Source organism: Myotis myotis, unplaced genomic scaffold (genome assembly GCF_014108235.1).
Source record: "Myotis myotis isolate mMyoMyo1 unplaced genomic scaffold, mMyoMyo1.p scaffold_m19_p_3, whole genome shotgun sequence".
In the NCBI taxonomy this organism is placed as follows: Eukaryota; Metazoa; Chordata; class Mammalia; order Chiroptera; family Vespertilionidae; genus Myotis; species Myotis myotis.
Window position 1 is genome coordinate 57,546,394 of NW_023416335.1, and position 15,526 is coordinate 57,561,919.

Here is a 15,526-nt window from a genome sequence, read left to right on the forward strand (position 1 = left end):
TCTGGCTGCTGTATGAAATGCCATGTCTTCACCAGTAAAACTGGAAAAGAAGATGACTATTAAATGGTTAAGCGTGGGTGCACACGGGGTCTTCCATTGAACGAGCCCTGAGCTCAGTCCCTGCTTGGAGGCAAAGGGTGAATAAACACAGATAAATCCGATGTGCTCCCCCCTCCCAGGAACTCTCAGCCTAGAAGGGGAAGACAGGCATGTAAATAAAAATTCAGCAATAAGTGCGATAGGATTGCTGAGAGTCAGGGTGCAAAGGAGAGCATGGCCTCCCTCAGGCAGGGGTTTCAAAAGGCTTTCCTGGGGAGGCCAGCCTCGAGTACTGACTTCTTCAGAGTGGAAAGACTTTACATAAGGACAGGGCAATAAGGAAGATCAAACAGAACAAGGGGACACCTGTTCCCATATTCCTAGGAAGGGAAGTCTCTCCCAGCCAGGTGAGCCCAGGACAATCAACCTAGTTCACCTTGACATTAGCCCTGGAAGTCTAAGCTGGTTCTGACACCCAGGGGTTCAAGGCATTTTCAATGGTACAACCTTTTCTATGTCTCCCAAACAGAGAAGTCCCATACTAAGACCTGCTAGTCATTCCAGCCCAAGTAAGAGCCTCTCCAAGTTCTCAGACTAAATGGAATCTCACCCCTAGGATGTGCAACGTTAAGTTTGGTTTAAACCCTCTGGGAGCACACCAAGCTACTCTGCTTTAAAAACAGCCTGAAACCTATATGAACTATTTGCAGAAAGAACAAAAGCAGTGTGCATTTCGTCCTATAGGATCACAAGCATGCATTTTTATCTCACCTAACTTAATTGATAACTCCTCAATACTTACTATTTTCACACCCAAACAGTTGCCCTGTATATTGGCAAAATGACATTGAATTCCTGTTTCCTGACAATTAAACTGAGTCCCCCAACTCAAAGAGGCACTGGAATTTTGAAATGTGGCCACAGCAGGGGGTTTCTCCTTCATGAATTAGACCTTAATTCCTTTGAAAAATTAAGATTTACTCTCTCTGGGCCTTTTGTTCATGCTACCACTCAACTCTATCACCATAAAGATGTCCTCAAACATCTTTGGGTTTGCTTTCTATAGCTTATCATACTTTTATACACTGCTTTGGTTTATAACAATTACCCCTTTCAAAATAGGCCAAGCTCCTTTCTGTAGGAACAAAACTATGACAGTTCTGTGAAAACACCTAACTTTGATTCAGATTATATGATTACATTTTCAACCAAACTATTTCTTCTTAAATCTCCTCTACTAACTCTAAGAACCAGTTCATCTCCCACGCTGATGCCCAGACTCTGCTGAGCCCCTGCCCCTCCGCTTCCCAGACCCTGAGCAAAGCTTCTTCCTTTCACAAGCATCAGATACAGTCCCACCCGAATTCAACTACCAACGCACGTCAACAAGTTAGCAACACTGCCAGGAAGGACCTTCTCCTATAGGAGAATTCAGAGAATATTAGAAGATAAACAGCCTGTTGTGTTTTGCACAATGGCCTTTAAAATATACAACAGTAATGGACCAAGAAGGTTTAAAAATCTTCTTAAAGGAAGATGGTCACATTTTCTACAGGCCTGAATTCTTTCATAGCAAGGAAAATCACCTCTTGAGTACACTGACTTGCTTTGCAGGGAAGCAAAGAAAAGTCAAACCCACACACCTGCCCAGTCTTCCCATCTCCCAATACAAAGCATACTCACATCCTGCCATTTCTGATCTTGCTCTTTTAATTGGGATTTCATCTTCTGCATCTCCTCGTAACGCAGCTGCCGCAAGTTCTGAACATCCTCGGCGCTGACATCGCTCATGGACTTGCTCCTATAACAAAAATACCCACGGTAACCAAGGTTCACATGACTGGATGTAGAGTTAAAACTGGGAGGTTGGGCTTAGACTTGGAAATTCCATCTAAATTTCTGCCGTACTACCTAGATGCTTTAGAGATAATATCACAGAAATAGCACTACAGAGATAAATGGTGTTTTTCCAAAACGCAGAAACAAGAGCCTTGCATGCAACTCAAGTGTGAATTCTTTCACAAAATGGCTAAATGAAACCTCCTAAGTCTGAAAAAAAAATCCAATGCTCATATTTAGAGTGGTCTCTGCATAAAAGAATTGTTTCAGAAAAACAGTAATTATTATTAGTCACTAGAATCATTTGTCTTTATTTTTCTATCTCTCCCCAAGATAATCTTTTAAGGTTTGGCTGCCTTTTCTGGACACTTATTAAATAATTTAATGATTACCTGATATTTTCTCCTCAAGTTCAATAGCATGAATAAGTGTGCTGCCTTTTCTCAAAGATTGTATACCACCTGCCCACCACTGCACTGGACTTGTTCTCAAGGCACCACAGGTAGTTTCTAATACGCAGTTATAAGATAGCCTCCATAACTTTCTTTTTATTAAGGCAGCTCTCATGTCTTCCATGGGTGCCCCCTGCCATGAGGATGCACTGAGAGTTAGCTCTCACAGAGCTCAATCTAGAGTAGAAACCAATGAACAAAGTTGGGTGTCGGACACAAGGCACATGTGTGCTACATACATACACCCATAAAAAGTTGGGGTAAACTGCCCCCAGAGATGGTGAAACTGAGGAGGGCAAAAGAGTGGAGTCAGGTCTAATATTGAATAGCAGGTAGGAATGAGTGAAGAGAGAGAGAGACAGAGCTTTTGAAGGTGGGGTGCCCAAAATGCTCTCTCCTACAAATCTTTCATATGGCACTACTGATTTTATTTCATTGTAACTGACTCCACCTTTATTCATTTAAGTAACACAGCACCTCCTTCTTGGGCCCATAAACTTTGCCTTCCCCTAGATCTTGCCATCACCACATTACTTAGCTCAGGAATTCAATTATAATCTATATAAATGACTCCCAAATCCACAGACAAGGACTAGTCCTCTCCTTAGACTCAATTCTAATTGCTCATTAAATAAATATCTCTGCATGGACATTCCCTAACCATCTAAATTGTAAAAGGACCAAATGAAATAATATCAAAAAGGATTCTGTAAACAGTAACTCACTAAACACATGGTTATTGTTAATGCAGCGAAACTCAATTCTGTCCACAACCCTGCTTTTCTTCCTATAGCTGTTAGTAGTGTTACCTGCCCTCCAATCGTTCACATCTGAAACCAAAGAACCATTTTTCACCTTTGCCTCTCCCTTCTCCTTACTTTCAATTAGTTATCAAGTCCTCTTATTCAGTGTCTTTTTCTTTCCATTTCTATTGCCAACACCCTAGATCAGAGCACAGTCAACTCTTAACGAGACTTTTTAAAAAGCTTCTTAAATTATCACCCAGTCTCCAGATTCCATGATGGTCTTTCCTGAACTGTTCCCTCCACTCAAAAGCCCTTCCCCAGTATATATGCCTTTTCAAATGCCCCTCTGTCCTCAGGAATCCTGCTAGACTAAACTCCAGATGGGTGTAAGCGATGTCCACTTGGAAGTCTAACAGGTTACTCAAAGTTGTCACAGACCAAAAACCATGATTGTTCATTCTACTATCTGCTCAAAACCCATCTTTCTCATCCCAATAAAAGTCAACACAACATTCCAGATTGTAGGCCAAAACTCTTGGAGTCATCCCAGACTCCTCTCTTTCTCTCATACTTGTCACTGATCTCCTTAGTAAAACCTGTCACTCTATCTTCTAAATATATCTAGGATACAACCACTCATCATCACCTCCTTGCTCCAGGCTATCATATCTCCTGCTGTATTATCACAATAATCTGTCTCCCGACTTCCACCTCTTCCTGCCCAACAGCGTATTCTCAACATAGCAGACAGAGGAGTCTCAAAATTGCACTCAGATCATGCGTCTACTCAACACCCCAATTCATTCCCATCTCACTCGAGTTAAAAACAGGTCCTACCAAGAATTACAAGGTCCAACCATGGCCTGGTCCCCACCTACATCTCTGCATCCTGAAATGTTCTCCTCCACTCACTCGGCTACTGCCAACTGGCTTCCTTGTTCATGCTCACATATAAGCTCTTCACCCAAATATCCATATGGCTTACCTCTCACTCCCAGTCACCTGCTTAAATGTTATCTCAGTGTTTCCTTGCAAAAATAGCATATGTCCCTCTCCCCTGGCCCACCTTTCTCCATAGCATATATTGCCATCTGAAATGTATGCTTATGTCAACATCACCTGCCTTGTCCTATAAGATTACAAAGCAGGAGTTTTATCCGGTTTGTTTACGGCTATATCACCTGTGCCTCAAAGAGAGCCCAGCCCATGCATGTGATCATAAATGTATTAATGATCTAGATAATATTCTGTCACTTTGATAAAGTCTTCCTAGCTCCTCTATGCCAAAAATGGTCTGTCTGTCCCTTCTCCCAACTTCTCTAGTGCTTTAGTTCTACCTTTCTCATGGTATCTAACAATCAGCATATTATGTGCATAGTGTGTGCACAAGCATGCACAAGCATGTTTGGCTTAGCTCCCTCACAGGCTCATACGTTGCCTGGGAGGAACACATAGCACAAGGCATGCAGGATACATGCATTTAACATCTGTGATAAGAATAAGTAATGTTTTATCACATTAATCAAGCAAAATAAACTTGAAATGTTTCTAATATTCTGTAAGAATGTATTACTCCTCCCCAAAATTTTATAAAGAAAGCTTTATAGGACTTATTAAGGAATACTAAAGAATTACATAGAGGAAATACATGAATTTACATATGAAATTACATATTGCTCTAGGAATGTAATATTACTTAACTAGGTATGACTATATAAAACTGATCTGTAAAAATTTGAGGATATAAATTTACTTAACTCACAAACTGCAAAGAATTAGGCTATTTCAGCTAATACTATAACAGACTCACCAAAAAGAGGCAAGGAAAAATGTTCACGATCAAGACATGAAGGGAATCTGGGTACTTAAAACGCAAGGTTACGAAAATTTCAGAACAAAAATGGAAATGCAAATATGATAGTAACATTATGGTGGGGGGACAGCTGGCTGGTCTCAACTGGCCCAGACTTCTACACCGGAGCTCTTTGAGACCTCACCTCCTGCAATGCAGAACCTGAACTTGTGCCTTTTCAAAAAACATACTCACCATGGGCAGGGCAGCCTCCTGAGAGCCCACGCACAGAACCTGGCACACAGGCAGTGCCCGACGTGAACAAAGTGAGCCAAACACTACCAGGAGCTGACAAGTCCCTGCACAGGGCAGGAATGTGAGCGCCTTCTGTTCCCTGGGGAGCATAAAGTTTCCTACATAAGCCTGAGCACTTTCCATACGGGCTGAGCCAGGCACTGGAATGAGACAGGAGGTAGGGGCTCCGGGCCTGCCTGTGGCAACAATTTTCACCCCATCCTAACATCGTTTCACTTCTCTGAGCCTCAGTTTCCCATTCAAGAAAGGGATTTTTATGAGGCTTGGGTAGGTTATGTGGACTGCATGTCAACAACCATCTCGTGCTATATACCAACTCTTCTTATGAAGGCAAATGTAACTGTGTGGGATCTTCTGAAAACTAACTCCCAAAGCAGTTTCAAATTAGAGAGGTCATCCCAGGCCACACTGATAAAATCTAGAACTTTTGGAGTGCGGGAGTGTTCTAGCCAGATCATGAAGAATTCTTTCTTTCCTTATCAGAGTTGACAGCATAATAAACTTCTAAGGGCTTACTGTGAGCCAAGCAGCCTAACCGGGATTATCTCATCAGACAAAACCTCAGTCCGGTTCTGCCACTCACTAGCTGGACGACCTTGGGAAAGCTGCTTCCCTTTCTCCATGTTTCTAAAATGCATATAATACCCACCTGTCTACCTTACAGAAATGAGATGAGCACCAGAGATAGTCTCAGGAAAATTGCTTGGGAAACTATAAAAGGCTGCGCGCGCTACGTTCACTAGCCAATCACAATTCTTAAAATTCATTTATCTGCCGCCCTTAAATCTGGAGAGGCTTCCATTTGGAACTGCTTTGGATTTTTTACAAAAATGAAAATACAGTTCTAATACGTGGCATTTTTAGCTGAATCAACTTTTCTTTAACAGCACTTGGGGTGAAGAGAGAAAGAAAGGGAAAGGAAAAGGAAAAAGGTATAGATTATAAAACAGTATTACTAAAATCTTAACTCTCTTCTCCCATGATACTGATCAACTGCTACTCTCCTGGCACTTTATGACTAGTTTTATGATGCATATTATTTTAGAACTCAATGTCAGAAAACTTATAGATGAATATCTAAGGAGTGAGGGATCAAAAAGGACCAGTATGTAGCAAAATTTCCTTACTATAAAAATCACTGATAGCCTCATGGGGCAAATAGAACTTCTATGATACTAAGTTAGGGGGCCCCAACCTTCAGAGGAAGATATAAATATACTTATTAATGCACCTCCAAATACAGAGTGGGCGAAAGTAGGTCTGTAGTTGTATGTGAGGCACAGAGTTTATTCTTGTACTATTATTAATTATTGTATTATTTTCCATATGAACAACTGTAAACCTACTTTTGCCTTACCCTGTATACCTCCATTAGATGTTGCAGGAATTCACTAAACTAAAGGGTAATCAATACTAAAACCAGGGTAAGAGGCGTTAGAGCTGCCACAAACTAGATTGATAAACAATATAAAGGAAACTTTTCATGTATAGGTTTATAGTCTAAGTCAGGGTTTCTCCACAGCAGTACTATTGACATTTGGGGGCCAGAAAATTATCTGTGGTTGGCGGCTATCCTGCCTCCTGAAGGACATTTAGCAGCATCCCTGCTGTAAAGGAACTAGATGCCAATAGCAATGCCTGCCTCCCCTGCCCCTCCAAAGGCTCACCCAATATGACCGTCAAAAAGTCTGCAGATATTGTCAAATATTTCCTGGGAGCATAATCCCCAGAAAGTAATTCACATCAACATTATTTTCCCTTCCTTTTTGTTGTCTTGACAATAAAAAGATAATTGGCAGCAGATTCAATGGCTTAATCATATTGCAAAATTATAACTGTATATCCTTACATATTTGTCCTTAGAGCGTCCACCAAGACCATAAGGGCATAAGTCCATGCAACACAAAAGCACACATGTGAGAAATGACTGCCACACACAAAGCGTCTTACTAAAAATACACAAGTGACAAGTGTTAAATGCCAAATAAAAAGCAAGCCAAAAATTAATAATCTAAGATTTCAAAATCTAATACACATTTCTCTTTAACCTGGTTCTTACCAAAAAAAAAAAAAAAAAAAAAAAAAGCATTCATTATTTTTCAACCATAGGATGTTGAGCAATAATGATTTTCTAGGTAACATATATTATGTCCAGAGAAATATCACCCAGGAATATCAGTTGTTTTATCCTTATAAACACTTATGAACATCTTTATAAACATGAAATAAGTTCCAGATTAAAAGCCTATATTCAATCCAATTTTTTGTTTTCATTGCAGATCAATTTAAGAAAAATATCAGTAACTGACAGAATATGGGGGTGGGGGGGGGGGGAAACACCATATAATAGATTTTTTATTGCAAATGGCCCAAAATGTACTTGAGTTTTGTGAGAACATATTTGTATTTGTGTTACTTTCCATTATTTGACAAGGCAAGCATTACTAGTATTCATCAGTCTCAATTTACAGACAATCTTTATTTGTGCTGTTCCCTTGCCACTAAATTGCCTTTATAACAAACATTATACCAGGCAAACAGCAGTCTTGAAATAATCTACAGGAGGCATTCGCTCCTGCTAGTGACAGCCCAGAAAAATCCTTTGCTTTCTGAGTCTTGGCATTTGGGTTTCTCTCTTTTCTTACCCCAGTTATATAACGTATCCTTTGAAATAGCTGTACATGTTTCCATCCCTCACATGACTTGTACTCAGGGTACTTGCATCCACTTTAAGAAAAACAACCTATTTACATTATAAAGTCTTATTTACCAATGAAAATTCTTCTGAAAATTATCACTCAAAATGCTTGAAGCTGCAAAAAAGATTTTTCATCAAGTTACAACAGCTTTGCCTTGATGAATCAAGATGAACGGGTGCTTAAGCATCTTGTTGAAGTTGCCGTGTTCACCCTCACTGATGAGAAGGCTTTAACACCTAAGGAGCTGGGGCGGGAACGACGTGTCCTTGCATGGCATATTCAAAACAGGCTGGGAGCCTGATTTTTAAAATCAACAACTGAGAAGTACTTGCAATGATGTGCCTGTGGTTCAGTTACACCTTTGACATCCAGAATGGTTATACTGCTTTAAACAGCAATTTTAGCAACTTTCAAGACCTCTACACTATCAAATTATCAAAACTAGAGAATCTTCGAGATGAATTAAATCTTAGAGATGAATTAAGTAGGGAAAGATACTTAGATACTCAGTCTTAGGCCTTAAATTTAAGATACTTGATTTAAGATTAAAATATTTAAGTTTTTCTTCTTGCTCAAAAATGTTAGCAGTTAGATTCACAACATCAAAGAAAGTTTGATGGAAAATATTTATATGTGCCACCTGGTTATTTTTTACTAAGAATAAATGATTCTATACAGTTAGTATGTAGTAAAAAGCAAAAGTAATATTTACTTTTAACTCTACTATTCTGGAAATGGAAAATATTTCCAAAAGTTATTTTTATAATATTTATGTCTATCAGGAGACTAAAATTAAAAAAAACAGACAAAAATTAAGAATTAGTTATAAATACAGTCTTTGCAATAATAGTGGAAACTACCAAGATTTTAATTTGTGCAAGTTTTGGAAGGCTAATTTGACTCTATAACATAGAATGTTTCCAAATCCTACTAAGGGAACATTAATGGCATTCACCAACCAAACTAAGAAAGCCCCCATATGTAGGAGTATTTAGACAATGCCAACCACATGTATTCCAACCTCAAAGTAAATGCTAATATCCTCTTTCCATCACAGATTTTTCTAAAATGCAATTATGCAGTATCCCACATCCAGAAAGGAGAATTTAGGTCTATCTAATAATCAAATACCAAAATAAATATACCCAATCTCAGGTAAGTGCTTTTGTTACTTTTAATCAACTCCTTAAAAAAAAAAAAACTCCTGAATTTTGAACCATTAAAACAATTCTATTGTTGTGAGATAGCAGTACATGCACTGAGCACTCAGACACACTACCATTAGGTTGCTAAATTAAGAAAAATATCCCATTTTAATATCTCATGCATAGCACGCAGCATCCACGTTTAGTAACATGCCAGGATAGAAGTGCAATGACACATTACACAAAGGACAAACAATGTGCAGAGATTTCTTTTTTGCTGCAAACCACAACACTTACCCATTCTCACCATAAATCTTTTGAAAGAGTCTAAGAAATCAGAAAACCAAAAATTAAAAGTCATTTCTTCCAGTGTGTTATTTTTTAAATGTTCGACGTTTTTAACTTGTGTCTAACAAGAGATGGACAAATCTCAAAAGGTTGCTTTTCCCGTCACATTCTTGATCATGTCTCAAATTCTCATTGATCTCATATCTCAAGGAATTCACATTAAGCAAGATCAAGAGTTTCCGGATTTAGCTTGAACTAACAAATCCAAAAAAAAAAGCTTTATTAGTTGCCAGGAACTAATAAAAAAGTTAGATTTGCATCTACTAAGTTTATTCAACCTAATCACATTTGCCCATCCCAAAGTTCAACAAACTGAACATTCATTCATCAAACATCAAGTTGCATAACACATAAATGTGTTCATTATTCTAAAAATGGTCATAGTTACATACATGTAAAATTTAGCAGGCAGCAAATAATATTCATGCATTTTAATCAAGTTTGCACTACACTTTGAAACTATAAATTTAGAAATTCACACACTTATAGTCCAAGAAACCTAGGTCAAAAACAAAAGTCAAAAGCAAGTTAAATGAAATTTGCAATGCCATATTTTCAGGGAAATTTTTACACAAAAATCACACACTCCAAAATGAGAAACACATAAAACCACACTACAACCGGACTATTTCAGAAACACCTGGACACGAGAATAAAAGTCTGTAAATGTAATCAGAAAACATTTTCATGAAACACCATGTCTCAGAACAGTACCACAGTCTCTCCTTAAGGCCCAAGGCAATGACTGTGTACACACTTTCTTAAACAGGCCTCGAATAGGCGATTCAGTGATGTGCAAATATGGAATTGCACTTTTTCCAGGAAATGTGCAAAGGTTTCTCAAAGCAAAATAAATGTTTAGAGGATGCTTCAAAATGGCTCAGGGCATGCAGTCGGGCAATATGATGCCACTTTCTCACACAAGAAAAGTAACACAAGACCATCCATTCAGTACAAGCAAAGTCCTTGCAGAAACACACTCTGACCTCTCAACCATCAGCCGTTTCCTGTGCCTAAGCCTGCTGGCCTCCCGGATGGCCTCCCACTTCCGTAAGTCCGCCTCACTGCAGGGACCAGGGATGAAGCTGATGGGAGGCACAGAAGTTCCCAGCTTCCAACACTGGATCTTACGGGTCAACATGTCATCTGTCTTCCGCCGATACGAAGGAACTAGTACTCTACAGCTATTACTTTTCTCTTTGGATGGGCACGTCCTTTCAAGTACACAGAGAAACTTTGCTTGAATTTCTGGAGGAAGAGTCCAGGGCTCGGGGAAAGGGATTGGTTGGTATCTATCTGGGGCCCCCGAGAGAGGCACCTCTTTCTTCTGCGCTGGGATTCGGCGGACAATCATATCATCTTTCTCTAGATCTGGAAGTACGAGTTCACCTTCTCTGCACTGCAGAATTATATCTCGCTCTACAGGATCATCTCGCCCAGAAAACCTTCTGAAGTCTTCGAAAGCTCGGACGACACATGGATTGGCATGGAAAGCCCCAGTCTTTCTGACAAAGAAATCGTCATTCTCTAAGTCAGGATCGAGGGCTGACATCTCAAGGTCACCTCTTCTATACCCTGGTGCATAAGAGAGATGCCTCCTGCGAGTTATGAGCCTTGGGCCAGCAGTGGGATCAAGTTTGATATTTGTTTCAGAAGATAAGATGTCATCAGAATATGTTTGGAGGGCCTGAAGTAATAAAAACGGACTGAAGCACAGAAAAGAAAAAGGAAGGGAGAATCTTATTAAGTGCATTAAGGAGAACAGGTAATTAGGTAGCAGACCAACTAGCCATTATTGTTTATTTATAGGGGGCATGGGAAGGACTCTTGTGTGGAAGAAAGACTGGCATTGAACGCCACCACCTGTGCCTTTCCTGGGTACCACTTAAAGAAACAAGAGCAGAGGATACAGCTCAGGAAAGGTGGGCACCAAGCAGGCCAAGTGACAGGGCTCGAACTGGGAAGAGTACAGCTCCTTGAGATACAATGCAACTCTTGCTGTCACCTCTTCCTCATTCCATGAGCCACAATGACCTCATTCTCATCCCAGAGATGCAGGAATGATCTTGAAAGGTTTTAGAGTTGGTCATGAAGCACTGTATGCAATAGGCACCGGTAGGAAGCAGACATTTAAAAACGACAATGCTCTGAAGCTGTACGAAAGACCCTGATGACTCTTCTCTTTGCATTTTCCCACCAGACTTGCCTGTCCTCCTGTCCATCTGAAAGTTATTTCCTTTATATCTCCACACATAGCACAACTGTAAAACTAGGTCCACTTTTCTTTTTCTTTAACATATTTTTATTGATTTCAGAGGGGAAGGGAGAGGGAGAGAGAGATAGAAACATCAATGATGAGAGAAAATCATTGATTGGCTGCCTCCTGCACGCCCCCTACTGGGGAGCAGGCCCGCAACCCAGGCATGTGCCCTTGGCCGGAATCAAATCTGGTACCCTTCAGTCTGCAGGCAGATGCTCTATCCACTGAGCCAAACCAGCTAGGGCGGTCCACTTTTCCAAAGGCCTTTTAGAAATGGTTTTCCAAAAGAACTGTCTATGCCACATGTAACTCCATACTGTTTTATACATGACTATGCTAAAGAATACTTAATCCTATAGACTTCCAAGCTTACAGGTCTACACAGAAAGCAATATGCTATACATTAGGCTTTTATACTAAATATTAAGTAAGTATAGTTTCATGATTCAACGCATCATGGTCAGAGGTTAATGGCGCAGCAGAAGCCGGCTGGGTGTGGCATGCTAGACTCCAAGCAGGAAGGCTCATGCAGGCAGGTACACCTTGGCTCCTCCGAAGCACCACTGGTTCTCCTGGCTGCATGGCTGTCCCATGTGCTCCTGGCTACTTCCATCAGGAGTGAACGTCTTTGGCAGGTGCCGTCTAGCCTACGCTCTGCTTTCTGCATCCTACTAAGAATGGCAGAGCTTCTGTCAGAGCCTGAATCCTCATCCTCAAAGTCTGGGCTCCATCTACTGTGGAATGAGGCAGAGAAAGGAAGGAGAGAGGGAAGAAGACAAAGAATTGGAGAAAAATATAACTAAATAGTGTCAAGCTATGACTATGTATAGAGGAGGATGTGTTAGGATCCAGATCCCAACTTTTAAATTTAAATGATTTTTTTTTTTCAGTTACAGAGGTTCTATAGATGTTGGAAGGAAATCAGTCTGTCTCTTTCATAAAAAGCACACACAGAACGCACCCAGCCAGGGCACTGAATGAACACTAGACTGACAGAAACAGGCATAAAGACAAACCTGAATCCCTGAAATTCTTTATACCATGGCTTATAAGTTTCCCTTTTTATTCTTTTCCAGTTCACATCTTCTGGGATCCAACATTTGGGAAGAAACTGATCAAAAGTGTTCCCTGGGTTTGGCATGATGGGGCTTAGCTTTCGCACATAAAGGTCATCCTTTACAGTGTCGGGGATGCTTGTCCTTTCTTCTTCCTCCTCCAAGTAACAGAAGGAGTCTGAAGTTTCTTGTACTGCTGTCCAGTTCTCCACATGTGTGCCCCAAGTTCTCCTCTCGTTACTGTTCAAAACATCCAACCAATTAAGATACTGCATGATCAACGTGTGACAGAGAACACAAAAGGCATGCTTCCTGGCTCACAAAGTCTATACCACTGTGAATGAAGCAAATTAGTTGCCCTTCTCATCATTATCGCTCCTAGAGCAAAGTTACGGCAGCATCACAGCACCTCATTTTAATTAGACAATAGCTTGATACCCGAGGGCCGAAGATAACAATCGGTGCTAAAAGGAGACAAGCTGCAAACAGTTTGGGGGATTACTTTATGTAGCACAATCAACAGGATAGACACGTGGCCCCAGGAGAAATTTTTCTGACCTCATCAGTTCGCATAGCCCGGTGGCTACGAGGTCAGCAGGAGAAAACAAGTGTGAACTAGAGTTAGGAGAGAGAGTTTTTGAGATGAAACTCTCTGGGCTCTTTCTCACCTGGAATCTAGGGTTGGCTAAGTCATCCAAAACTACAGGAAGGGGAAAAAAAAAAAAAAAAAAAAACTACAGGAAGGCAACCTTTGCTCATCCTCGGCATCCGATCTACTTTGGGGACCGAATGCCTCCTTCTGATAGGAAGCTGGATTTGAAAAGTCACACTCTGCTCTGCTAACCTGATGAGAAATCAACAAAGGGGGTGGGGGCGGGGGTGGGAGCAGCTGCACAGCTGAGCTCCCAAGGAATAATGTAAGTCACCCAGTAAGCTGCAAGATACCATAATGCTAAAGGCAGGCATCTAAAAAAAGAACCAGCAAATCATATGCTGACATTTTTAAATGGAAGATATAGCTTCAAGATATGAATGACTAAAAATATAGGGGGGGGGAAAACATTTTCATTAATGAAGTTTAAAATATTATCTATGAAATACAGGTTAAGGACCATTCCTTTTACCACATTTAAATATCCCAGCACATTTGCAAACACAGGAAATTTTAAAGCTCAATCATCAGATCGCATCCCAGTACCTTGGAAAGGTCCCATCAGCTTCTGTGCCGACCGGGCTTGCCCAGCTTCTTCTGTTATCCTCATGTCTGTCCGGCTTCTTCTTCCTCAAGGGCGCCGGCACGTAGGAAGGCTGTCTACTCTTGTTGGGTAAGAAACGATTGAATGGTAAAGCAGACTTTGGTTCAATGGCCGAAATCCTTCGATAGGACATATCATCTTTATTATATTCTTGCATTTTGAAGGTAAATTCAGAATCTGTGTCGCTTTCACAACCTGTAAAAATAAAAAGGCACAAGAACTGGCTTTATTTTCCAGATTATTCGTCTCGCTGAAACCCACACGGCATGCCTGCTTCGTCTTTCCCTACTGCTAACTGCGGGAAATATTTTTAGAAATTTGTCATGAAGTTGCGATAAGATCCATTAGGAGGAACTGGCTTTGCATACTGGAGGCGCCTGCGGTACATTCTTTCACTGTTGCACATTCTACGCAGAAAAAGTCCCAAATTACAGCTGAAACCCTTTTCTTCTTGACTCTCCTTGCCCATATAATTTTTTCATCAAATTTGTTGATGGAATACATGTCCATAAAACACACTTAAAATGAGATATAAAAATAATTCTTGAGAGACAGTAGTTCAAAATAAAGCATGCAACCATCTAAAATTTGTGTGAGGTAAGAGATAAGGGAGGACACAGAAAAAGTAGAAAGCACAGAAGATCTTAAAGGGGGTCGGTAGACCATTCTGAGACCCCTATCAGCAAGAATCACACATTAGGTCTGAGACAGAACCAAATGTCTTCTAACGTCCCATAGGAATGTCAAGTCTCATACCTTAATGAGAACACAGAAGTCAGGCTTTTTCTAAGGGTGGCCGTGGGAATTACATTTTTGATACAAAGTCATTTAAACACAAATTCAAAAGACTACACCTCAAAGTCAGATCCATACAAATACAATCCACTCTTTTAAAACTAACTAAATAGCTGTACTCTTTTAAAGACGGGAGGAGAAGAGGTACAGAACACTGCTACAGATCCGGGCCAAGTTGTCGCCCGCTCCTGCCCTTTTTTCCTTCCTGCCTCTGCGTATTTCTACTAGTAAAGGAAGTTTGCTAACGTGGCTTGCTTCCCACCCAGGCCCACTCCCTGAGCACTGCACTCTCTCAGCACACAGAGCAGAGCGCCTGCAGGGTTAACCTGAGCTACAGGCGGTCTTCTCTCCTCCCTCCTGCCTGGCAGGAATCTACAGTAAATAACAGGGAGACTGGCCTACAGGAAGCGGTTTAACACACAGCTATGTAAGCAGGAGACCTGAACAGGGTGAAGGGGAGGAACAGCAAAACGGGAGACATTTAACCAGCTCTCACCAGGAGGATTCACGGTCAATCATCTGTGCTCCGTTTGCTTTTACCACCTCCTACATAAACAGTACATTTTTTGGAAATAAGAGAAATGTCTTAATTCTTGCCAAAATTTGTACATGTGAAATCTTAAATGCACAAAAGATTGTGCTACTCGGAAATATTTTCCCCATCTTTATTGAGATATAATTGACATATAATAGTGTATATGTTTTTGTTTTAATATATTTTTATTTATTTCAGAGAGGAAGAGAGAGAGAGAGAGAGAGAGAGAGAGAGAGAGAGATTGAGAGAG

The 15,526-nt window shown here is 40.5% G+C and overlaps 1 protein-coding gene across 16 annotated transcripts in view; it reads right to left on the reverse strand.

Moving 5' to 3' along the window:
• LMO7 (LIM domain 7) overlaps positions 1–15,526 on the reverse strand; it is a 211,847-nt gene that overhangs the window by 38,597 nt on the left and 157,724 nt on the right. For 6 of the 16 annotated variants that reach the window (XM_036300672.1, XM_036300670.1, XM_036300667.1 and 3 more), the window contains exons 8-13: positions 13,889–14,141; positions 12,652–12,930; positions 12,178–12,369; positions 10,362–11,081; positions 9,325–9,354; positions 1,723–1,840 (exon numbers count right to left, since the gene is read on the reverse strand). In XM_036300672.1, coding sequence (XP_036156565.1) covers positions 1,723–1,840; positions 9,325–9,354; positions 10,362–11,081; positions 12,178–12,369; positions 12,652–12,930; positions 13,889–14,141 — 1,592 coding nt within the window. The remainder of the gene's footprint in view (positions 1–1,722; positions 1,841–9,324; positions 9,355–10,361; positions 11,082–12,177; positions 12,370–12,651; positions 12,931–13,888; positions 14,142–15,526) is intronic. The other 10 variants (XM_036300673.1, XM_036300679.1, XM_036300680.1 and 7 more) reach the window with 5 other exon arrangements.